The sequence below is a fragment of the Rhea americana genome, unplaced genomic scaffold, assembly GCF_003343005.1.
Source record: "Rhea americana isolate MKP2758 unplaced genomic scaffold, rheAme1 scaffold_82, whole genome shotgun sequence".
In the NCBI taxonomy this organism is placed as follows: Eukaryota; Metazoa; Chordata; class Aves; order Rheiformes; family Rheidae; genus Rhea; species Rhea americana.
This window is the reverse complement of record NW_028187001.1, coordinates 2,968,447-2,992,855: the sequence shown is the minus strand read 5'-3', so window position 1 is coordinate 2,992,855 and position 24,409 is coordinate 2,968,447. Positions and strand designations below refer to the sequence as shown.

General features: G+C 40.8%; 2 protein-coding genes across 3 annotated transcripts in view; one reads left to right on the top strand and one right to left on the bottom strand.

The window, feature by feature from the left end:
- The window catches only part of MAP3K15 (mitogen-activated protein kinase kinase kinase 15), an 85,968-nt gene extending 83,300 nt beyond the window's left edge, over positions 1–2,668 (top strand). Inside the window, exons 26-30 of the mRNA XM_085323163.1 lie at positions 121–331; positions 1,260–1,372; positions 1,636–1,733; positions 1,837–1,913; positions 2,429–2,668. Of these exons, the coding sequence (XP_085179289.1) occupies positions 121–331; positions 1,260–1,372; positions 1,636–1,733; positions 1,837–1,913; positions 2,429–2,507 (578 nt within the window). The 3' untranslated portion in view covers positions 2,508–2,668. The remainder of the gene's footprint in view (positions 1–120; positions 332–1,259; positions 1,373–1,635; positions 1,734–1,836; positions 1,914–2,428) is intronic.
- Positions 2,669–2,918: 250 nt separating this feature from the next.
- On the bottom strand, positions 2,919–23,100 carry PDHA1 (pyruvate dehydrogenase E1 subunit alpha 1). 2 transcript variants are annotated; one of them, XM_085323093.1, is made up of 12 exons: positions 22,861–23,100; positions 20,461–20,475; positions 16,105–16,173; positions 13,166–13,339; positions 12,511–12,637; positions 9,325–9,416; positions 8,854–8,946; positions 7,227–7,382; positions 6,807–6,878; positions 5,788–5,855; positions 4,661–4,769; positions 2,919–3,390 (listed from the first exon to the last, which is right to left on the bottom strand). In XM_085323093.1, exons 1-12 carry the CDS (start codon positions 22,939–22,941, stop codon positions 3,226–3,228), a joined length of 1,221 nt encoding a protein of 406 aa, XP_085179219.1. In that variant the 5' UTR covers positions 22,942–23,100; the 3' UTR covers positions 2,919–3,225. The 2 variants fall into 2 exon arrangements, with proteins under 2 accessions (XP_085179219.1, XP_085179220.1); XM_085323094.1 differs by lacking the exon at positions 20,461–20,475.
- Between the last annotated feature and the right edge of the window lie 1,309 nt (positions 23,101–24,409).

Below are 24,409 nucleotides of genomic sequence, written 5' to 3'. Positions count from 1 at the left end.
TTGTAGAAGGAGTCCGCTTTCTCAGCTGAAGCTCTCCCAGGCTCTGGAATAAAGAACAAACTACGCTACCTCCAAAGACAGGTTTGTCCAGAAAAGTCTTACACTGTTTCATTTAATCAGAGCTTCGAGCTCACTTTGAGCCAGCGTCAGAAACTGAAGGTGGGGACAAAGATGCTGAGGAAGCGGAGGACAGCTACCAGCCCACTGAACCAAACGGGACTGAGGATCCAGCCGTTACATCAGGAGTCGGCACCCTCAGTTCTGTGGTGTCGCAGGAGGCTCAGCAACAGCTTAGCATGGAGTTGGGCAGACTTAAACAAGAGACCTTAAGGTAACAGCCTTCACATAAAAACCTGGCATTTATTTCCAGGGAGTCTTTGAAATGCTCTCAGATGTTTTCTATGGTGTCACATAGATACATAATGTAAAYGCTCAGTCAGTACAACCACCTCATGTTAAAGCAGAACATGCAGGAATACGCATGGATTCTGAATACAATAGCAGCACCTGTGTGACACCTCAGCCACAGCCTTGGGTACAACTTTGTTTCTGTGCATTTTTTTTAAGTGCAGAGTACTGTGTTGAATTTCTGCTGTTAAGAAATCAGGCCTACACAATTCTGGTGATTTCCTTCCTTAGATCCTTGGACGCTGCCTAACCCTGTGGCAGTGTTCTTGAAGATGATCAGTTCTTACAAGTTTTACAAAAATTAAAAGCAGATAGCAGGGACATGAACTTTCTGCTTCCTCCTGTGAGGAAGGGCCAGAAGGCCTCTGACCTCATCCACTGGTTAGGCTGCCTAGCACAGGCAGAGCTCAGAAAAGCCCCTTTCCTACTTCTTTTGAGTTAACGTTTTAGGCTGTTACCAGTGTGTTACCATTGGAGGGGCCCATTCTTCCCTACAGAGATGTAAATCTATCATTAGAAAGTCCCTAATACAACTCTGCAGTGTCGTATTGTTCTGTAGCAAATTATAGTATAAAGGCAATAACTCTGCACAGTGAAACTGCACAATAGAAGGCACAGCGCTTACAACACCTTTACGAACTAACTACCTTCTGCAAAAGTGAAAGCCTTAATGTGGTACCACTAAGCTGAGTCTCACTCAAGCAAAATAAAATTRAAGTCACAGGAGATGTTTGTTATTTAAGAGAGTATCTATCCAGTAACTCTGTTCTTTGGGGGTTGTTAAAAATACTTTGTTTCAGCTAAACTTATTCTCAGTATGGCTGTGTTTGGCCTCTCTCGTATGCTAACAGGCTTTTGGAAAACCTAGTTCAGAAGGAGAAAGAGTATCAGACCCTCTTACGACAATCTTTGGAGCARAAAATTCAGGACTTGCACTTACTTCAATTAAAACTTAAAGCTGAAGGTAGGAGGAGATATTGTGACCTTTGACAGTTGGGCACAAATGTATCTATCTTTTGATTCTTTAAAGGATGATTTGATTTGATTTGATTCAGGGTGATTTAAGAGACCATCTGTTTTAAGCTTAAATAAAACAGAAGTGATGGGTTTAGATTATTTAAGCTTAGAACAGAAGTGATGGGTTTAGATTAAGCTTAAATAATCTAAACCCATCACTTCTGTCATGGTTTTGGGGTGGATTAACCTATGTATTTCAATTCTGTTAAGATTCCCAACAGTCTGCAGCAACTCTTAGAGAGAATGCAGACCCAGAGCTCATGAACTGGCTGAAACAACAAGGAGCTGACTTGGATGCCATTAAGAGGGTAAAAAACAAACAAACAAACCACAACACACCTTAAAACAAAGGTCATTGAGAGTTTGGTTTCAAAGTAGTAATCTTAATTTAGGAACAACTTTGTCTTTTAGTTTACTGAAGAGGATTATACTCTCAGTGCTGTCCTTAATGATATCACTAAGGACGATTTGCGGCATCTACAACTACGGTAAGAAAACACTTAAAAATACTTTTCTGTAAGTTAGTTTTAGAGGATTAGGATATTTAAATGGGCCAGTGATAATTCAGTAGCAACTGCTGTTAATTTCTATCTTTAACTTTTATTAAAGTTTCCCATATCCTAGCTGATACTGCATAACTACACGTAGGATGTTTCATGCCATCTGCATTTTGGCGTTTTWTCAAGGTTGGGAACCAACTATTCAACTCTACCATTCAGCACTAAGTAGACAGGCAWAAAGAATTTCTTTCCTACCCTGAGGGGGAAAAAAGAAAAATCCTTTCAGTATCATTCGGTTACCTCCTGGCTGACATGAAAGATGTTCTTCTGGCCATAACTTTGAAGGAGTGTAGCATTCACTGTGTACTGTCACAACTGGTAGTTACTCCTTACGATTTCTAGATATTTACTTTTTGCTCGCGTTAAAATAATGGAGATGAAGAGTTCGGCCTCCCCAGGCTGTCACTGTAGCTACTAATTGTTTTCAATTTTTCTTCATACAGTGGTGGTCTTCTCTGCAGAATTTGGAATGCAATATTAATCCACCAGCAAACATCTAAGACCTCAGAGGCAGAAGGTTAATTCTTTGAAAATGGGAGTAAGCAAATGAAGACACATTCCTAATACTTAAGTTATTACATGTATATATGTATGTATGTATTGTAGCCTTGCAGGTTTTGCGCAATTATATAGCTTATTTGATTATTAGTGTAATGCACAGTGAACAGTAACAGCTTCTAAGGCTTTGTGTTATGCTGTGAYAAATAATACAGTTCTGCTCTCTGATGGTTTGAGCAGGAAGCAATTAAGCTCCAACATGTATGTCACCTCTTCATAGACAAATGTATATAGCATTTTACAATAAAGCAGCTGTCACTGAACTACAACGAAAAGCTTGGCGTGATATTTTCATTTAACAATATTTTTGCAGCAAATACATAACATTCAAAAAAAATTGAAAGTGGTTCATTAAGAAACAAACTGATGACCAGATAAGTGTTGTTGAAGTTTAATATTTGTACTGTACATGACAGAACAGTCCAAAGAAAGGTCACTGAAGTAAATATATAAGCAATTTAAATAAACCACTGCTCTCTCCTAATTCAGCTCCTTCTGAAGCAACATTCAGCATCTTTAAAACAGTCTATAATAAGATGGATTTCCCCTACACCATTTTTAACTTTCCTCTGTTGAAAGAGCTTTTAAATAAGCTTAAGGTTTGTTTCCAAGTCATTATAGTTCTTGTAAATGCATTTACAACTTATTCTCATGAATAAGTTACCTCCCATAAAAAAGGCTTTTAGCTGACAGACTTGTACTTTATCCATTGATTTGGGCCACGCACTTCAAAGGGTGGCTCATTGAAGTAGATGTGGTGACCTAGTTCTTCCAGCGGTGGCTCTGGATCAGTGGTAGCAAACTGAGCAGCTTCCTCGATCTCCTTCCTTACTGCCACATCAATTTCCTAAAGCAAAAATGGAAGGTTATTAGAAGACTGCTCAGAACAGTGTCGTCATTTTTGAGTTTAAACCTAATGCTGAAGCAGCGGTCACGATTAGGGGTTACAGCATCTGGGAACRTGAACAGAAATGTGTAAAACAAATAACACCACCTTTCTTACTCAACTGCAGCATTTTCCCTTTTGGTAATAGTTTAGTTTCTTATTGCCARAAGAACATGACTGCACTGAGCTTTTGCATTTTTGACTCCAATTCCACAAAACATACTAAGGATGCTTAAGAGGATGTTGATTGCAAGGAAAACATCACTTTTTCATGCATGTAAGCCTTTACAAGACATGTAGAGCTATAATACAACCTCTGCCTGTTATATTTGTGTTACTTTCCTTCAGGATAGGCTTTTCATTTAAATATCTCAAACTTACTTACTGCCACAGGTTAGTATATCAAATTTTATTTATACTTTACTTAACCCTCTATTAACTCTCATAGTTAGTAACATATGTAATGTACACACACATGCACGCGCATGCACGCATGCTATTAGCCCTCAACATCACTTGCACATAATTACTGCTTTTTCTAGAGGAAGTAAAATCAACATTCTGCATGAAAAAAAAACAATGCAAACAAAAATAAGTAAAAGTTTAATAGTTTACTTGCTAGAAATTCTCATGCTAATGTAACGGTATTTTTCAATAGAAAAATATTTATAATCTCAAACTCATATATAGCTAGAGATGTATGGCTGTAAAACAGTACAGCATTAAGTAAATAGCTAGCTAGCTACTTAATTTGTTCTACTTCCCTTCTCCCTACCCTCTCTTTAACAGGAGGGAATCAAAATACTTACTTACTTACAACACTTGCTGAGAGGGTTCCTGAACCCTTCGCTAGGATTTGTCACTACTGAGGGGAAAGCAGCCAGCAGGGTGACTTCCCTGCCTTTCAGGCTTTCCTTAGTGCTAGGTAGTCTAGAAAACCTGGGGAATTTTGATTTCTAGATGTTAGCGTGACAGGAGATGTATTCAAAACACTAAGACACACACACATACAGAGTTACATTCAGCACCAAAGGCAAAAAGCCTTTCAAGAACAGTGCATCTTCATTACCTCATCTGCACCAACACTTTACTTTCACTGATTTAAGCAATAACAACAAAAAGAAAACCTCAAAAAACAGGTGATCCATACTGCAGTATGATGCCCTTTTCAGGGCGCATTAATATTTGAGGGCACATGAGCTGGCTTAAACATAATGACTTAAAGCTATACCTTTAATTCTTCAATGCTAGCAAGGTTATTGTTGATCATTCTGTCCTTCAGCAAAGTAATGGGATCACTTTTACTTCTTACTTCTTGAATTTCTTCTCTAGTACGATAGCTATGAGAAAACCAAGCAGAGACATGAATGTCACTCAGTGGTATCCTTCAGCAGAGGTGAGGTCTTAGACACAGTTCAACTGACTGACTTGCATCATTTTTGACAAATGGTTTGGTTGCCCCCCCCYCCCTTTTTTTTTAATGAATGCAATGAAAATACAGCAGTATTAATCACTCAAAGAACAAAAGGTGCAGCTACATCTAGCACATTTCTGCGATCTTGGCATGGAGCCAAAGTGTGTGTGTGTATTTAGGCTCCAGTGGGAAAGGCAAGGAAGAAACTGCAGCCTTGGCTTGAAACAGTTACCATGGGAAGMTGTATTTCCTGCTTCCCGTCTTCCTTAAGGGAAAAAGCAGTAAGGGGCTAGATGACTTGCTCTGTACTGTTAAACAAACAGTCACAATATATCCACAGTCTGAAGGCTTAAGAATGCATGTGTTTTTAAGCAACTCGATCAAAATTTTCACTCTACAAGCTTTCAGTGAAACTTACTTTGGGATACACCTCTATTATTTCATGTAGATAAATTCAGATTTGTCAGATGGCCCAAGTCCTGTCAGCAACTACCTACTTGTATTTTAAAAAGTGTTCCATTTGACTGGACATTCCAAACAGTTCCTACACTATCAGCTTACAGGTTTTTTATTTTCTAGAAGTCCTGGGAAAGCATGTTGTTTTCCAGTCAAAGCTARCTTAGAAGAACACAGCACCAGTATACTATTTTCTGACATGAAGAAGTCACACTGAATGCAGAATCCTTAATCAAAAGTACAGAAATTTAACTTACTGCTTGTTTTAAAATTATATTTCATAGTTTGTAGGCAAAATAATTATTATGTTCCATTGTCACTGATTATCTACAGAGCAGTAAGATGAATGATCAGGTTGATCACAGAGACTTCATCACAGCCTTCATGCACTTCACAGTAGATTTAGGCATCATATCCATGACAATTTTTCAGAATTCTGATCATCCACGCTTGGTTTCAGTGAATGCTGTGGAAGTATGAAACAGTACCTGATTCCAGGGTCACTCATACTGTGGCCATGATAGCGATAYGTCTGCAGCTCCATCAGAATAGGACCCTTAAAAAGATACAGAGAGTATTACCACCTTGAGTGACCAATCTGTTGTTACAGCAAAAAGTATTTGCTAATAGTGAATCACACTGATGAATGATATTAATTCAGTATTCTTTGCTTAAACAAAAAACTCCAAACCTCCCCCCCCACAAAAAACAAAAAAAACTTTCAAATGAAAGTATGTTATGTGCTTCACATCATTATTCTTTTGTTCTTACTGTGCTGTATTAAACAATTTCTTCTTCTCCAGTATCATTCCACCATTACTCATACAGCCTGTTCTTTCACTGAAATAAATACAGTAACTCACAGAACCTTATTCTTCTGTATCAATTTTGTTCTTTTTGTACTGGGAATGCACAGCACGAACAGTATTTCACCAAATACTAAACATCATCTTCAGAAGCAATGCCTCAAACTTSAGTGGCAAAAAAATGCTGAAAGTCTTAATATCTTATCTAGTTTTTTTATGCACTGCTATGTAGGTATGTAGAAATGTATGCATCTTGTGTTCACGTATCCAGTCTCAAAAAGTCTTTTCACTTCACTTTTATTTTTGCCATAAAAATAAGATGATTACTTTTCTTGTTGCACCCCCTAAATTAATCTCTTCAAAGAGAACACATYGCATAACAGTCAAAACCTTTCACAATGGAATTTAACTGGAAAAGAAAGCAGGAAGACAACAGGGTATCAGGGCTTTGGTTTAAAAAAACAAAACAAAACAAAAAAGGTTTTACTAACATGTAGGTGATATTAACAAATTCTAACAAAATTAGAGAATCAATCAAGTACTTGCAGGTTCAATACTGGGCAGGGAAGGGGAAGAAATAAAGTCAAATACAGTTTCAGCAGCAACTGCAGAAAATGGGTTAGAYAGCAGTTTTGTGTATAGCAACAGTGTTGCAAAAAATTTCACCTGCAGTAAAGGAATGATGATGATTACCAACTTACTTTTCCAGCTCTACAGTACTCAGTTGCAAACTTTGCTGCTTCCCGAACACTGAGAACATCCATACCATCCACCTGATAAAGAGAAAGAAACAGAAGATAAAGAAAGAAAAGTTGAAGCAAAAAGCTACCAAAATCCCCAAAACTTTGAATGTTACTATTTTTCACAAGTGCAGTAGGAATTAAATTTCAAATTCTGTTACGTATGTTTTATATCTTTTTGATAYAGATGTATAGTGTCTGTAATAATCATATCTATACATACATACRTATATAAATATATTAGAACTATTGTTCTTATGTGTATCTACAGACATGTTTTTCATATACATGAAATCCCTTTTCCCCTCCCACCCTACCCCCCCGCTCCCTCCCCCACACCACTGATCTCGCGCTCTCAGAAGCAGCTGGGACTGTACTCACCCTGAGGCCTGGGATGAAGTCTCCCCGTTTGTAGTAGTCAGTACTGGCTGCAGCTCTTTCAACTGAAGTTCCCATTCCATACCGATTATTCTCACAGATAAAAACACAAGGCAACTTCCACAAGGCTGCCATATTGTAGGTTTCAAATATCTGGCCCTGAAAGAAAAGAAAGATACGTAAAGAAAAATTTAAGAGAGCGTGCACTCAAACTTTAAGTGTTATGCTCTACTGAAAATCAGTTGCAAAGGTCTAGCTGGTAAACTTGTAATACTAAAGGCAATCTGAAACAAGCCATTTCCTTCAGCTGAGAAGGAATGAGAGAGAAAAGTATCACTATCCAAGATAAAGACTATTTCAATATACTTGTATTTATATATACTTGTAAGATTTTTCAGGATTTAATTTTTAACTTCATTCAGAATCTCTTAGGGCAATACCAAACCTTAAGATTTTGACTGAAATATTTTAAGAAGTCATAGAAAAAAAAACAGCTCAACCATAATGCACTAGTCTTGCTGCTGAGAATGAAACATACGGAAAACCAAGAATTGAGATCCGTGTTTGGGAAATGGGAAATTACGCAGCAATAAGGAACAGTGTTCTCTAAACCACCAATTTCTCATCTGGCTTAATTTTTCTACCCATAACGTGAAGATAACCATTCAAATGTCAAAAGTAAGTGGTTGTGCGAGATGCTCTGTCCTCCTCTTTGCCTTCACAAATTAAGTTGAATGTTTCTCTCCATGCAGTAGCAYGGTCAGCTTCTCTTCTATCCTTCAGCGCTCTGCTCACAGCAGACAGACTTCAAGCAGTGACATACTCAGGTGAGCCACTCACTACTAGAAAGGGGATAATAATAGTAACTAGAAACCCTCTCTCCCTTGACTTCCGCTGTGTTCAAATAATTAACAATTAGCCCCACTCCCTTTGCATCTAGGCYGCTCTCGATGGGAAGGAACTAAAAGGCTTTCCCTTTGCTCTAGCAACATGGGCAGAATTCGAAATAGGAGTGGGGAAGGATAGCCATTGACATGAAGCCCATAATCCCAAACAGRMCCCAAACAGGATGGGGGGGGGKWRSMRAAWYCMAAMMRGSCCCMAAMMRGRWTKGGGGGGGGGTAGCGAAATCCAAGCACATACTTCATTCCTGATATGTAAAGAACAACCAGCAAYTAACTTCTCAACTGTTCACCTGAATCACTCCTCTGAGGACCATACAGTCCTCAAAGACACTGGCACCTACTCAAATGCCTAGTATGTCCAAAATTTGCCAGCTGCTCTGCCACCTACATGCAGTTCATCTCAGTGAAGAGCACTTCACAACAAAAACCCTAAGAAAAACTGCAAATGAACTGCAGGACAGAGGGTGTCCATTGTTTTCACTCTCCAGCACTGCTTTCAATCATCYGTGGGCTCCTTTAATAAAGCCTCTCTGGAACAGAAAGCCCAACAAAAACCTTAGTGCAAGTTCACAGCAGATGTTGCACAGACTGCAGATACTAAAACAGAGACAGGGTGAAGGCTGCTCTGCCATTACCCTGTAAAGAGGCAGAGCTCGCAGAAGGAACACCCCTTATCCATAGTCACACTCCTCCTTACAAAGCTTCATTAGGCAAAGCTAGCTTACCTGATTGGCTGCACCATCTCCATATAAAGTCAARCAGATTTCATTTTTACCAAAGTATTTACAGGCTAGTGCAATCCCAGCTCCAAGAGGAACCTATTACAAAATACAGAATAAAGCAAAATTTTAGAACAATGTCTGGAGGAGTTGGAGACAGCCTGTGAGCTATAAAGAGGCCTTTAAAGTATCAGGRAGGAGCTCCACAAATGAAGAGTTGTCACCAACCCATTTCCATTTATTCCAATCCGCATAACAGCCAAAAATCTAAACATTAATATATTCTGTATTTGATTCATCTTTGTGTTACAGCTCCCAAAGCTGTAAGCAAACCAGAACAGAGACATAACATAGATTAATTGCCACAGAGCAATGGTAGCTGTACAGGAGCTCACAGCATGAAAATTGAAAGAAAACACTGGCATAGGCCACTGGAGAMATTAAACTTGTGATTTAAAGCAGAAGTCAGGTATATACCTGAGCACCAACAATGCCATTACCACCATAGAAGTTCTTGGTATACATGTGCATTGATCCTCCTTTTCCCTTTACACACCCTCCTCTTCGACCTGAAACATGAACAAGCAATTACTTGTCAGCTAGCAAAATGAGTGAAATCTGACTTCAGCTGGTCCAAGTTTCTGCCTCTTTTTTGAGTTACTAAATACAGAAGGAAAATTACTATATAAATATCTAATTCAATTAATTACATATATTAATATATAATTACATATATATTATTTTTATATATATATGTGTGTGTATATATATATTTAAATAGCCAACATTGTCACAGGGAAGAYTCCCTTCTACACAGACTGTAGATGATGGCACCTGTGTTCATACCTTTATTGCCAAAGCTAAAAGTGAAAAGGACTGTACAGTTCTTTTATGGTAGTGAAGATTACATGTACCTGAAGTACAGACAATCACTAGAAGTAAAAATTACAGATGGACATTATACCAACAAACATACATCAGGAGGTCACCTACTCCAGCACTACTCAAACTGCAGTTTGAAGATAAATGGTGGTGCACAAAGCACTAGAACAAAGCCCATTAAATGATATATAAAAGCATTTTTAAATACATGTTATATTTCCCAGTTGTGTGGGAGTGCATATGACTCAGTGCCTAYGAAAGGGCACTCAGAGAGGCATCTCACAGGTGCCCCCAGTACCTCAAGGCAGAGGCTCAAATTGCTTTCTAAATTCAACCAACTTCTTTCAGATACAGGCCTCAAGTCACTATGCATTGTTCTTTAAAAGCATGTATTTTACAACTATATTTTCAAAGAACAGCCTTTTATTTACCAGCATTCTGCATCTCCTCTTGCCCTCAGGGGCAAGGTATTCTTTGATCCCCTCCCCGAAGCTAGTAAACACTTCTAGAACACCTCCACTTCCAGTGCAGGGCCAATTTGTATTTGCTAGCTGTCTATCCAGTTATCAAAAAAYGTAAGAACACAGTTCTTCAGCTCAGGTCCTACATATCCTTAGGATTATTTCCATTAAATAAAATAGATCTATTGCATTTTGACAGCATTACATCATTTCAAATCCTAAAGCCATTAGCGCCTTTTCTGCTGAACTGATACCTAGCCCACTGGTAGTTCACTTCACCTAGTCAGTATTTTTTACAATTGGTCCTTATTAAGCTATACCTCATTTTTTAGGTCATCTCTCRTTTTTCAGGATTTGAATTCTAATCCGACCTTCCTAAAAATACATAGCTCCACCCACCCTGCTATCTTCCAGCTGTTCAACAAGCACARTCCTCCACACCATTCCCCTAATTCTAAATGGAAATTTAACTGGTACCACAGAGGATAAACTACTTCAACAACTTGCTGAATACATTCTTTCAGTTTGACAAAGAAACTTTGATAATTACTGTGAACACAGCTTTCTAGCTACATTTCAAATGATTTCATTTATATCATGACTCACTAATTTCTTACACAAGATCACAGCAGATACCATCAAAAGATGAAAAACGCAACAACAACAAAAAAACCCTGAGTGTTGGATGCTACCTTGAAATTTGTACTTCTCTTCCTTACCTAATAGTAGGTCATTTTAATTAGTCCTCATATCACCTTTCAAATGCTTTTGAAAGGTTTTCTTCTGTTCTTTTATAGATTCTGCCAGCTAGGGCCAAAAAAAAAAAAAAAAAAAAAAAGTGAATTTTCTAATTTTAATTAGAAAACTATTGTTCTTTTGCACCTGAACTTCAGTAATTTCTCCTCATTTCAATTTTTGTACAATCCTTTGATGTATTTTAGATCACTGAAGAACTCCTGACTTAGAGTCATTTTTTCGCTCTACTTTCTATCTTTCCTGGAATAATTTGCCCTAGTGTGCACAAAATCATTTTTAGGGAACTGTTAATTCTCTCAAACAGTCCTTTTCCTTAGCTCATATCCTGTACCAATCTTAGTTTGCTTGACTCTTTCTGCTCCCTGAAAGATTCTTGAATGCTATCATTCTGTGGTAACTAACTCAAGCTCTCTTTCAGTTTGGCATTTTCAGTCAAAATCTTTGCTGGTAAGAATCAGCCCTAACAATGCTCCTCTCAAGAAACCTGCCCAAGTGTCATTTCTTGAAACAACTGCTGTTGTTCTTTCCCAATAAAAAATAAATAAAATAGAAAAGAACTAAAAAAAGAATAATGGTATAGAAGATTGTGCTGTGAAAGGAAAAAATAACCTGACAAAAAACCACTATCGCTGATATTTCTGGTTTCAGAGAAAATAGTAGACCTCAGTCATGACAAATTCCTTCCTTACTTTCTTCCTATTGGTATCTAGTGATACTTGGCAAGTCAATCATCCACAAGATCCTGGGCTTTGGTGCAATGTTACAAACATATATTATTAATAAACATATACTCAGCATACAAAAGCATACTTCTCTACCTCCAAAATGTCCTTTCATATATTAATGTTTCAAGCACTCAAATTCTCATATCGTGTTTTTATTATATCGTAATACTGAGAGCATACAAAGGCCTTCAGATTTGCTGTTCATTTTTTCATTTGTAGCACTAGCACACAGATTTGTAAGAGTTCAGCAGGCTGATCCACTCTTCTCTTGCCTATGAACTTACTATGAATAGCCATCTCTCCTTTCCACAAAGTCTTAGATCTGCCCAAATTACCATTTAATATTCTTGTTACAATCAAATTACCCCAAACAACATTCAGCTTACAATTACAGACAGTGTTTACCACTCTTCCAAGACCAAAGTTTAGCAACATTACTAAGAAAATTCAAGTCTGTCCCATGGAGGGTAATGCTCTCCTCTGTCAAGAGTAAATCTCTACCACTAGCAATGTAATTGCTACTACTGCAAGTTCCATTTAAACAAGCTGCTACAGCACAATACATGCAGCCTGCAGTATCCAGAACAGTTTTATAAAGTTGAACCTTAAGGACTGGCACTTCTCATATTAAATATGCTTGTGATTAAATAAATATTGCTTGTGATTTGTTTTAYAATAAAAAAGTGGTTGCATCAACAAGTCACACATTGATTTATTTTGCTAAGTAACTAAATTAATTCTGAAGCCCCAGAACACTTATCAACATCATTTTGATTTTGTGTAACAGATTCTGACACAAGAACAGCAGCATCTATATCCTCATTTTACTAAACACAAACCTGTAAGTTCAGCAAGAATTGTTCGAACAGGAACTCCTCGTGCATAAGTAAAGCCATGAGCTCTGTATGCTGTTATCACATGATCTGTGGGCTTTATGGCAACTTCAAGGCCTACGCAGCAAGCCTCCTGTTATAAAAGAAAAATAAGCTTAGCAATGAAGAAAAAACACCCAACTAACAGCCACAAGTGTGGAAAGGGCTAGCTATGGACCTCCATACATACTTAAAATATGAGCAGAAAAAAGGAAAAGCACAGATATAACAGAYTGTCTTAAATCCCATGGAGAGGTAGACCTCTCTTTGAGGCTAGAGCTACAAGAATCTTAGCCTCCAAATCCTGTTCTATGCTGACTGTGACAAASAAAAGCAGACAGAAGTAGAAGGCTGAAAATATCTACAGACTTTTCGCACAAGCACCTCCCAAACAATACATCTAAGTAACTGCAATTCAAAAAAGGGGAATGGACAGAGAGCAAGGTTTCACTGAAGCTCAAAGTTCTACTAGCTCTTGCTTTTATAGCCAGTATTGCCCTCTGTGAGGCACTGGAACAAAAAACATCAGTGAAGCTCGATGAGGATGATGTAGGAAATAAGCAGAATTTAGTATACTGCGTTGCATTAAAAAAAACAAACAAACAAAAAAAAACCTACTCACCTGACCATCATATAAGTGACAGAAGCCACGAATAATCTTCTGCTTATACAGCTGGTCAGACTTCAATTCCATGCGCCGTATGGTCTGCATTGTCTTGTAGTAATGGAGCCCCTCCTCTCGAGTCAGCACTGCTGTGGTGCTAGGACCTTCTTCCAGGCGATGAAGGTCACACTTCTGCAAAGTTGATCAAGTAGTTATTTCTTRAATTTATGAATGTTATTAACATTTTGTTTTCACAATGTGTTGTTTTAAATTCAGCTTGTGATATCTCTTAAAAAAGAAAGTCAACAAAACCTCAATTCATAGGTCAAAATAATACACTAAGGTTTGTGCACTACTTCCAAATCCAGGGGTCACTATAGAAAAAGAAAAAAAAAAGACAAAACCTGTTTTAATACAGRCAGATTTACATTCTTGAAATGAAGCCTTGTAGATCCTACTAGAAATAGATTAACYATAATGGTTACAAAATACTGAAAAAGGCTATTTCCACGGCTGTTGTCTGCCAAATACTTAGTAAAAGCTGCAGAGGCTTAGTGAAGYGATGAGTAAAACAATACCATAACCAGCAATTTACATATTATAACAGATGAGAGACAATGACATTAAAAAAAAAAGAGAGGAAAAAAAAATCTATAAAGTGACCCTTACAGACTCTGYCTCTATTTGAAAGGAGCTTCTTTTGCGAAACAGTTTTTAAGATCTGGTCCTAAGATTGGACCTTACCTCATCTACCACAGAACAAAGAGTACAGTTTTGGGAACGTCTCTTCCAGAACCTTTTCCTTTTCTCCGTTTCTCCTTTGGCRGGGTAGAGAAGAAATATACAGAATACAATTTTTATTTTCATTTTCCTTCCAGTTTCCTCTTAGGCAGAGCTTTTACACCTCCTAATTTCTTTTAAATATAGTAGTCATGAACTAGATGCTCGTATGTAATAYACAAAAACCAGTATCTTTTACTGGAACCACTTCAGTATCAAATGACAAAAAAGTTTCAGTTCTATAAAATATATATAKAGAGAGATATGTATATGCACACATACCCACCTGTTAGCATCCTCAAGCCATAAAAAGAGGTAGTAATCTATTAAATCTCTCCTAAATATCCTTTAATAAGAATGTTCTGTTAAATATTTCCATGTGAGCCTTTTTATTAAAAAAAAAAAAGTGATGATACTCTTCTCTTCCCAAACCCATCTGAAACATTTTATACTGCATAGTATTGGTGTAAAAGGTAAACACCTCAAGTAAGTGGAAGTTCCCTTCAAAACTCTGACTTCAACTTGGTCCTTGAATGTCGCACACCTATAATAATAGGTGCACTGTGCTTCCTCACCTCCCTTATTCTCTTGTAGAAGTGCCCAGTCCAGGGTCCTAAAGTCATGCCTTTGCCTACCACACCTGCAACAGTATCTGTGAAAAGCAAGCTGAGAAGCCRCAAGGTTGCACCTTGTGGAATAAACCACATGATATCACACTAGCTTATCTACAGCTGCCTCTGAGGGAGCAGATCAAGGAGGACATCTGTGTATACAGACAATTCAACGGTGGCCTGATGAGGCTAGGAAGTGCATCTTCCCAAGTTCACAGATCCCCTTTAAGCACCACTTTCCAGTCAACTCTCTGGACAATCCACACAGTCTTGCTTCCCCCACCCTGCACTACTATTAACCCTGAGGGATCTCCCAGTCCCTCAGATCACACTGGTACCTAAGAGGAAGGTACCAGGATGGCTCGAAATATTGAAGTACATTCAGTAATAAGTAGCCATAAGCCATTCCTGCCCTAGCCACCCCACCAATCAAATCAGTGTGTGCAAGACAACTTCCTCCCCCACACCATGTACTATACTGAGTTTGCACGGAGGGCTGATTTTAGCTACCCCTGAGGAAAGGCCAAAAAAAAAAAAAAAAAAAAAAGAAAAGAAAAGAAAAAAAAACCCACAAATATGCAAGTTCAGTGAAACAGATCAAACAAATTTCTCTGTAAAAAAAAAAAAAAGAAAAGAAAAGAAAAAAAAACCCACAAATATGCAAGTTCAGTGAAACAGATCAAACAAATTTCTCTGTGCAGAACAAACAAACATACCAATATACTTACTTACAGGCCACAGTTTATATTAAAACAATTGTCTAGCAAAGGCAAATCCACTGGATGAATTTGATACAACACACGCACACTACTGTAAGACAGCTCTACTTCAGCATTCACGTAACCAAATTTTAATCCTTTATTCTACCCAGAAAATATTTTTCATACAACTCTTCTTCATCCCTACTGCACACGAAACAATTTTAATGCTTTTCAGGCAGGGATAAACAGGTAGCAGATGGAAGGAAAAAACAAAATATTTCATTCAGATTTTCCTGAATGAAATGCCAGCACAAAAGCTACTTCAGACGTAAGCCTCACTTTTTCCTAAGACCAAAACTATTGTGGAAAGCTGACAAAACAKCAAGCATATTTTTTGAGCTGCACTAACTCAAACTTTAAAAAGGGTGCCATTTTTTTCCTCCTAAATCCAGACGGACCTCAAACACCTGCATGCATAGAATACATAACCGATGACTCCTTAAACAAAGAGCAGGGAAAAAGAATAGAGAGCAAATGTCAGCTATTTGATTTAAACACATTAAGGAAACATTAATATCTTTCCCACACAACAGAAAAGATTCTTCACTGCCCACACAACTCCACTGTACCAGTTATATTGCAAYATCACAGCTGCAAAGAATCAGAATTTTACATTCTAGATAAACAAGTAATGTTACTACATACTTCCAACTCCATTTAGAAACCATGCCAGATACYGAGAGGTTTGGTTCTGGATATTCAAACAGTATTTTTATAACAGAAAAGCCAAGAGGTGAGCACTATCACGTCAAGATCTACAACAATGCTTATATAGAATGTCCACRTAAGTATTCAGCTTCTTTACCTTAATTTCAAATGTAGCTTCATTTGCAAAATCTGTGTAGTTACGTGACGCTACCATCACTCGGGATGCCTTAAAAAAGAAAAAAGAAACCAACACAAGCAACATTTAAAGACAATTATCAGGCAGCTTCTCAATCATTTCTAACAATGCTCCCAAATTGAAATAATTTGTGAATCAAACTAACCMGTAACATATCCCCAAAGTACTAAAGTAGTAGAGAGTTTTGTACACACATTTAAGTGCCAGAATTCCTTCAAAACCAGTATTTAGAATTAAGAAAGAAAAAGAGAACAGAATTTTAATTTTGTGATACTTCTGATTATCCAAATAAAACCAGTAAGCTTCAAAAGACTGTAAAAAGCATCAAAAAAATCATAAAAATAAGTATCCCCCTCACAGGCCAGATTCACTATATGAATAGCAACTTAGCTAAATCAAAGAAATTTTGATGGCTTTCTGTGCTGATTAGCATTTCACATTACTAGAACAAAAGACTTCTTAAGGGGAAGAAAAAAAAACAGCAAATCTCTGAGAGACGAATTAATCTCACTCTTTCCTATTAAAGGAAAAGGAAATTGGAGGAACGCAGTAGGTAGGAAGGAGGAGGGAGGGTGTCTTAGAGACAGGATAGACAACAAAACACAACTTGGGTTGGGGGTCCTCCAACAGGCGCAYGCAGCTGGGGATGTGCGTTTGGGACATGGCTATGGGGGACCCCCATACACCCTTCCTGGGAAACCTGCAGGCATGACCACCTCTTTAAAATGCCTGTACACCAATGCACGCAGCATGGGGAACAAACAGGAGGAGCTGGAGATCTGTGTGCGATCGCAGGGACACGATCTCATTGCAGTCACAGAGACATGGTGGGATAGCCCACATGACTGGAATGCTGCCATGGATGGCTCTGTGCTTTTTAGGAGAGACAGGCCAGGAAGGCGAGGTGGTGGAGTTGCTCTTTATGTGAGAGGGCAACTGGAATACATCAAGCTGTGACTAGGCAGGGAGGAGGAGGAGGCAGTCGAGAGCTTATGGGTGAASATCAAAGGGCAGGCTAACACAGGGCACACTGCTGGGGGTGTCTGCTACAGGCCACCTGACCAGGAAGAAAAAGTTGATGAGGCCTTCTATAGACAGTTGGAGGTAGCCTCAAGATCACAGGCCCTGATTCTCATGGGGGACTTCAGCCACCCTGACATCTGCTGGAGGGACTACACAGCAAAGCACAAGCAGTCCAGGAAGCTCCTGCAATGCACTGATGATACCTTCTTGTCACAATGGTGGAGGAGTCTACGAGGAAGGGTGTCCTGCTGGACCTTGTCCTTACCAACAGAGAGGGACTGGTTAGAGATGTGAAGGTTGGGGGCAGCCTTGGCTGCAGTGACCACAAGATGGTGGAGTTCAGGATTTGGCAGGGAAGAAGTAAGGCAACAAGCAGGACTGCAACCTTGGACTTCAGCAGAGCGGACTTTGGGCTCTTCAGACACCTAATTGGTGGAGTCTCATGGGTTAAGGCCCTAGAGGGAAGCAGGGGTCCGGGAGAGCTGCCTAATACTCAAACATCACTTCCTCCAAGCTCAAGAGCAGTGCATCCCTATGAGTAAGAAGAGCAGCAAAAGGGGCAGGAGACCTGCAYGGGTGAGCAAGGAGCTCTTGGCCAAATTCAGACAGAAGAAGAAARTACACAGAATGTGGAAGAGGGGACAGGCTACTTGGGAGAATTATAGGAGTGCAGTCAGAGTATGTAGAGATGCAGCAAGGAAGGCTAAGGCCCACTTGGAACTGAGTCTGGCAAGGGATGTTAAGGACAACAGGGAGGGCTTCTTCAAATACATCAGCAGCAAGAGGAGGACTCGGGAAAAYGTGGGCCCACTACTGAATGGGGCGGGGGCCCTGGTGACCAGGGATACAGAGAAGGCAGAATTACTGAGTGCCTTCTTTGCTTCAGTCTTCACTCCTAAGGGCAGCCCCCATGAATCCTGCAGCCTGGACGTGAGGGAGAAAGTCCAGAGAAGGGAAAACTCTCCTTTGGTGGAGGAGGAAAGGATTAGAGACCTTTTGGGCAGGCTAGACATCCACAAATCCATGGGCCCGGATGGGATGCACCCAGGAGTACTGAGGGAGCTGGCGGATGTTGTTGCCAGGCTGCTCTCCATCATCTTTGAAAGGTCCTGGAGAACTGGAGAGGTGCCTGAGGMCTGGAAGAAAGCCAGTGTCACTCCAGCCTTCAGGAAGGGTAAGAAGGAGGACCCAGGCAAACACATGCCAGTCAGCCTCMCCTCYRTCCCTGCAAAGGGGATGGAACAGCTCATTCTGCATGTCATCTCCAGACACATGGAGGAAAAGAAGGTGATCGGGAGTAGTCAGCATGGATTCACCAAGGCGAAATCTTGCTTAACCAATCTGATGGCCTTCTGTGATGGACTGACTGGCTGGGTAGATGAGGGCAGAGCAGTGGACGTTGTGTACCTTGACTTCAGCAAGGCTTCTGACACTCTCTCCCATAACATCCTCCTAGAGAAGCTCAGGAAGTGTGGGTTAGGCGAGTGCACAGTGAGGTGGATTGAGAACTGGCTGAAAGGCAGAGCTCAAAGGGTCGGCATCAGTGGCGTGGAGTCTAGTTGGAGGCCTGTGGCTAGTGGTGCCCCCCAGGGCTCAGTACTGGCTCCCATCCTGTTCAACTTTTCCATCAATGACCTGGATGAGGGGACAGAGTGCCTCCTCAGCAAGTTTGCTGAGGACACCAAACTGCGAGGAGTCGCTGACACACCTGAGGCTGGAGACTTGGGCAGAGAGGAACCTYGTGAGGTTCAACAAGGGCAAGTGCAGAGTCCTGCACCTAGGGAAAAATAACCCCAGGCACCAGTACAAGCTGGGGGCTGGCCTGCAGGAGAGCAGCTCTGCAGAGAAGGACCTGGGAGTGCTGGTGGAAGACAAGTTGACCATGAGCCAGCAATGTGCCCTTGTGGCCAAGAAGGCCAATGGTATCCTGGGGTGCATTAGGAAGAGTGTTGTCAGCAGGTCGAGGGAGGTGATCCTGCCCCTCTACTCAGCCCTGCTGAGGCCTCATCTCCAGTACAGCCTCCAGCGCTGGGCTCCCCAGTACAAGAGAGACATGGAGCTACTGCAGAGAGTCCAGTGTAGGGCTACAAAGATGATCAGAGGGCTGGAGCATCTGCCCTATGAGGAACGGCTGCGAGAGCTGGGCCTGTTTAGCCTGGGGAAGAGAAGACTGAGGGGGGATCTTATCAATGTGTACAAGTACCCGAGGGAGGGTGTCAAGGGGATGGGGACAAACTCTTTTCAGTTGTCCCATGTGACAGGATGAGAGGCAATGGGCAGAAATCGAACTACAGGAAGTTCCGCCTGAACGTGAGGAGTTATTTCTTCACTGTGAGAGTGACGGAGCACTTGCACAGGTTGCCCAGAGAGGTTGTGCAGTCTCCTTCTCTGGAGATATTCAAGGTTCGTCTGGATGCAACCCTGTCTAACAYGCTTTAGGTGACCCTGCTGAGCAGGTAGGTTGAACTAGATGATCTTCAGAGGTCCCTTCCAACCTTACTGATTCTATGATTCTAAAACAATATTCTGTTTCTCCATAATTGAAGTAGGGAAAAGCATGGCCACTGCTGAAAAATAATACAGAAATATAAGAAGTGGCATACCTAAAATACATRAAATGCAGACAGGATRGTAGGGAAGAGACAAGAARGAYGTTTAAAGCTGTATTACTGTTTTGWATTAAATRACATGCACAGATTATTAACTAACCTACAACTGGTAACCTTAGATAACTTTACTGAATTTCAATGCATCATCAGATATGATCATCATCTGTCCATGACTGCACTGTGGCCATAGCACAGGGAACATACTTCCTCTTTAGATGCAAAATTTTATTGCTTATTAAACTATACAGAAATTAATGTAGCTCGTTCAACCATAGAATTCTTATATATTTAGCTGAAGGTTCATTCCTCTGAAATTTTGAAAAWGTCTCCAAAAAGGCCAGATTGATAGGTATAAATTTTGGAAAAAAGACAGGAGAAATTTCATGATTTATCTTGGTTGCCTACTCTTTTACCTAATTGATTTAGTAATCCTAATTTTTCACTCCCTCATACTTAATCCCGCGCAGATTAAATATCTAGAGTTTTTAAATTAAACTAAGCTTATATAGGTGTTTAACAAGCTGTAACAGTATTATCAGCGAAGAGAAGTTCCTAGTGCTGGAAGTAAAACAAGAGTTTTGAATTACTACATAAAAACAACACTAGGGAGTCTGTACTAAAGTTCTAATGCATGGTCAGTATAAATGTCAAAAGCAAATCTTAACAAAACTTATTTAGGCCTTACCTCACTAACAGCTCCCTAGGAGAGCAGCATTTGGAAAAGGGGAGGGGAGGGAAAAAAAAAAAAAAAAAAAAGAAAAAGAAAAAAAAAGAGAGAAGAGTAAGTACCTATTATAAAACAATTAGCTGGAGCAGGAGAGGAGAAATCAGCAAATTCTTAGCAAACTAAAACACTGTAAGAGGTATTATCCTTAAAGGTAAGCTCTGAGTCAGGGAAATCCACCTTTACCCACTGCGATATGCTCAAAAATAGGTATAAAATACTACCTTATGGATAAGGCTACTTTTTATTTGATAATTTATACCTTTGTTATAAAGGTATTAACAATTCAAGACAACTACTCCCAAACATGAAAGTGTTTAGGATACAAAAATCTATATTAAGCTATCAAATTAGATACAGTTTAGACTTCTCAGAAAATGCAGTATGTCAGCAGCAGGTTAAGCTCTTGCTGTCARGAACAAATTTTAGGCACTCATATTTGCAATTTTTAATATATATTTTACTTGTAAGTTAGGACCTACTTTTAGATATGCATTCCATACTGTCCCAACACACATAGGAAGATCTTCTGGTGAATCTGCACTCTAATGCAACTTTCATGAATTTATTCACCCACCTGCTGATTAAACCAGGACAGGAAGTGAATGCCACRTAAGTGAGCTATCTCAGAATCCAGGTACAATAACAGATTTTCCTCTGGCAGCTAACCACCAATTATAAAAATTTACCCTTTATTGCTAACAGAAAGAACATAACTTCTTGATCTCACTAACAACTTTTTTTCAGCTGAGTTAGTTTCTCATAGCCACTCAACTGCCATTGATGGAAGACAGCATGAGAACAAGACCAGTCATTTCAGAGACAGTACTATCATATCAGCTCAGATTGACCATCTAGTCCCTTACAGTTCATGTGATATAGAACAGATTCCCAAAACTTTTAAGGTCCATCATTGGAGGGGAAAAAAAAAACACTTAACTAACATGTTAAAAGTCTGTAATTTAGTATTTCATTTAGTCAGGCGTAAGCGTGCACAAGAGAAGAGAGCAACATAAGTGACTGTAACGCAGCATGGAAGGAAGACAGAAGCCAAGCAGCACATAGAGTTCCTCCTACTCCTGCACCAACCCCTAATCTTGTGAAGCACTGACTGGTCAGTTAGCCTGGCATTTTTCCAATGGCAAAAAATTCTGATCCAGGCTATAGAGCAAACAGGAACACAAAATATGTCACAAGATCCCTCAAAACATCTGAAAACCAACATACATYATATGCTTAATTTACACACTTAATTTACAGTCAAATTGATAGTAGCAAATATTGTGTATAAAAATTCTTATCCTGTCAAACTTACAATGCACTTTACAATCCAAAATTTAAGATCACACACACATCTTACAGTGCGTGCRCGTGTGTGTGTGTAAGATGACAATTATTACACTGGAATAAGTGGAAATGTAAATTTTGAAGATGTTCCACATAAAGGAGAGCACAATAAATGAAACACTAATGCCAAAAATAACAATTTGAATGAAAACACAGGAAGAGATCAAAAAAAAGTGTTGTTATAGGAAACAAAGACAATAGCAGTTCAAAAAGGAAGGACAGATGTTTAAATTTATAATGGAAAAAAAAATATGTTTACAACTGCTCAGGGCCTGATCTRCATTGACAAATATAGAAAAAAAATATGTATTTTTATATCACAGAGATACCTCTCAGAAAGACTACTCTGCACAGTTAGAAGAGGAACAGGGCAGCCCTGGCCACCAGCTTTCAAGTGGCATCTAGTTCATACTCAGCACTGCAGCTGCTTGGAGMAAGGAATAYTCTTCCCTTGTGTAATAACATACTRACTACRACTAGCACATTTCAAGAAGTGGGGAAAAATATCCCACATGGATTTTAAATGCGTGTAGTCTTACCAATCTTTTCTGGTATTTTAGCAGTACCTGTAAAAGGTTAAAAAAAAACATACAGGAAGATTCCTACACTTGCCACTCAGTTTTATTTTTGAGTACTATTTAAAGCTTGAAAAAATAAAATTAATTTGCTGCTGCAACCAAGTAACCTGGCCGCTACCCTCGGTATTTGGGGCGCTCCCAAAGGACAAAAATACTACAGCTATCGTGTTTGCGTACGCTCTTCCAGCAGCGATAAGGCACCGTCAGGCCTAGCTCGGCGCAATCTAACGGCYGTGTCCTTGTTCCAGCGGGACGAGCGCGCCACTGGAAGCCTCCCTTCCCCCCCTACTCCGGGGCAGCCCCAACCGCCCCGCGCCGTCCGTTACGGCCGTTGGAMCCCGCGTTCCAGCCACGCCGGCTCGCGCCACGCACGGAAAGGGAGGGGGGGGAACGGGCAGGCGGCGGCCTAGCCCGCTGCCGGCGGCGCCCCGCTCACCGTCCTCCCCGCGGCGGCTGCGGCGGTAGCGGCCGGACCCTGCAGCACCCGGGAGAGCGCGGCCAGCAACATCTTGCGCATGGAGCGGAGAAAGGGCGACAGTGCCTGGCGCCAATCCCCGTCCTCGAGTCTCCTTCAACCTCCGCCGCCGCCTGCGCGCCTCCGCGGCCAACCGACGCGCTCCCCGAAGTGACGGCGCAGGCAACGCCCGCCGCAGCTCGCCCCCCGGCGGTGGGCTGACGGCCGCCTTTCCCTGCGCCCGCCCTCCGCCGCGCGCATGCGCCGCGCCTGGAGCGAGGCTGGGGGCGGTGCCGCGCGGGAGCGCGCACGAGCCGTTAACGGCCGGGAAAGGAGGTAGTTGGGGCGGGGAAGCGGTACAGGGCGAGCGTGCGGGGGCCGCCCCTGAGGCTAATGTGATCAGATCACGCGTGTGAGGTAGCCGGTAGGGTTACTCTCAGGGTTCAGACCTGCTCCTAGTGTTGGCAGAAACCCGGGCGTGCCGCGGCGGAGGTGGCTGCCTGCCGAGGCGTGTCGCCCCGGGGTGTTTCCCTCGGAGCTGCTCTCCTGCCTCCCCGGCTTGGCACCCTGCTTGCTGTGGCCCAGCAGCTGGGAAACACAAAACTACCAACCACCAAAAAACCCAAACCACCCTGGTAGTTTTCAGTCCTGTTTACCAGCAGAATCTGAGAGGTGGGTTGGGGAACAGGTTGGCTTTTGCAAGCTGGATTTTAGCGAAGGTGCTGCAAAATCCTATGGTGCAGGAGTTCATTAGCTGTGTATTAAGGGAGAAAAAAGTTTTTTTTTTTTTTGTTTTTTTTTCCCCAAAAAAACATGAGCCTAGCTAGCATACTTGGATTAATACGAAAATGGCTGGCCTTTTTCTGATGCAAAAAAGGGTTTTTTTGTACTTGCCCCCTCTCCTTCAGCTCTCACTTATCCCAGGACTAGTTACTTATTACCTGTGTGGCCTGTCCAGCACTGGCTGGGGTCTTCTATGCAGGTTTGAGTGTTTCATGTTATATTTGGTCTTTGTGAGACCCTTCTCTGACAGATTTTTTATCTGCATAAAATGGCTAATATGTTTCAACAGTTCCTTTTAATTTCACTGGCATCTCTGTCCTGGGAAATGCATAACAAAATTAAAATAAGATTTAACCTAATGTGGAAGAGTCTTCTCCCCATATGAGTACCTCAGATCTCCCATCTTCCCAGCTGAATGCTCCACACACTTCTAGGCTCATGCTGAGGTTACATGTTCAATTGCATTAATCAGTACCCAAACCAGGTTAAGCGCTCACCACCTCATCCTGTCCCCATGTTTTCTGGCTACTTGCTCCCACTCCTGCTTTGCTTTCTTGAGCTGTGCTGGCATTAACAGTGCACAGCCCTACAGTGGAACACGAAATTGATCCAGACAAAARGTAGCTCCTCCCACCCCAAAAACCAGAAAGGCAAGAAAGTTAACTTATTTGCATCACAAATGCTTGTGCCTCCTGAGGATTGCATAGTGCTTAGCACGCTTGGGGCCCCTTGTGGCCTTGAGACATAA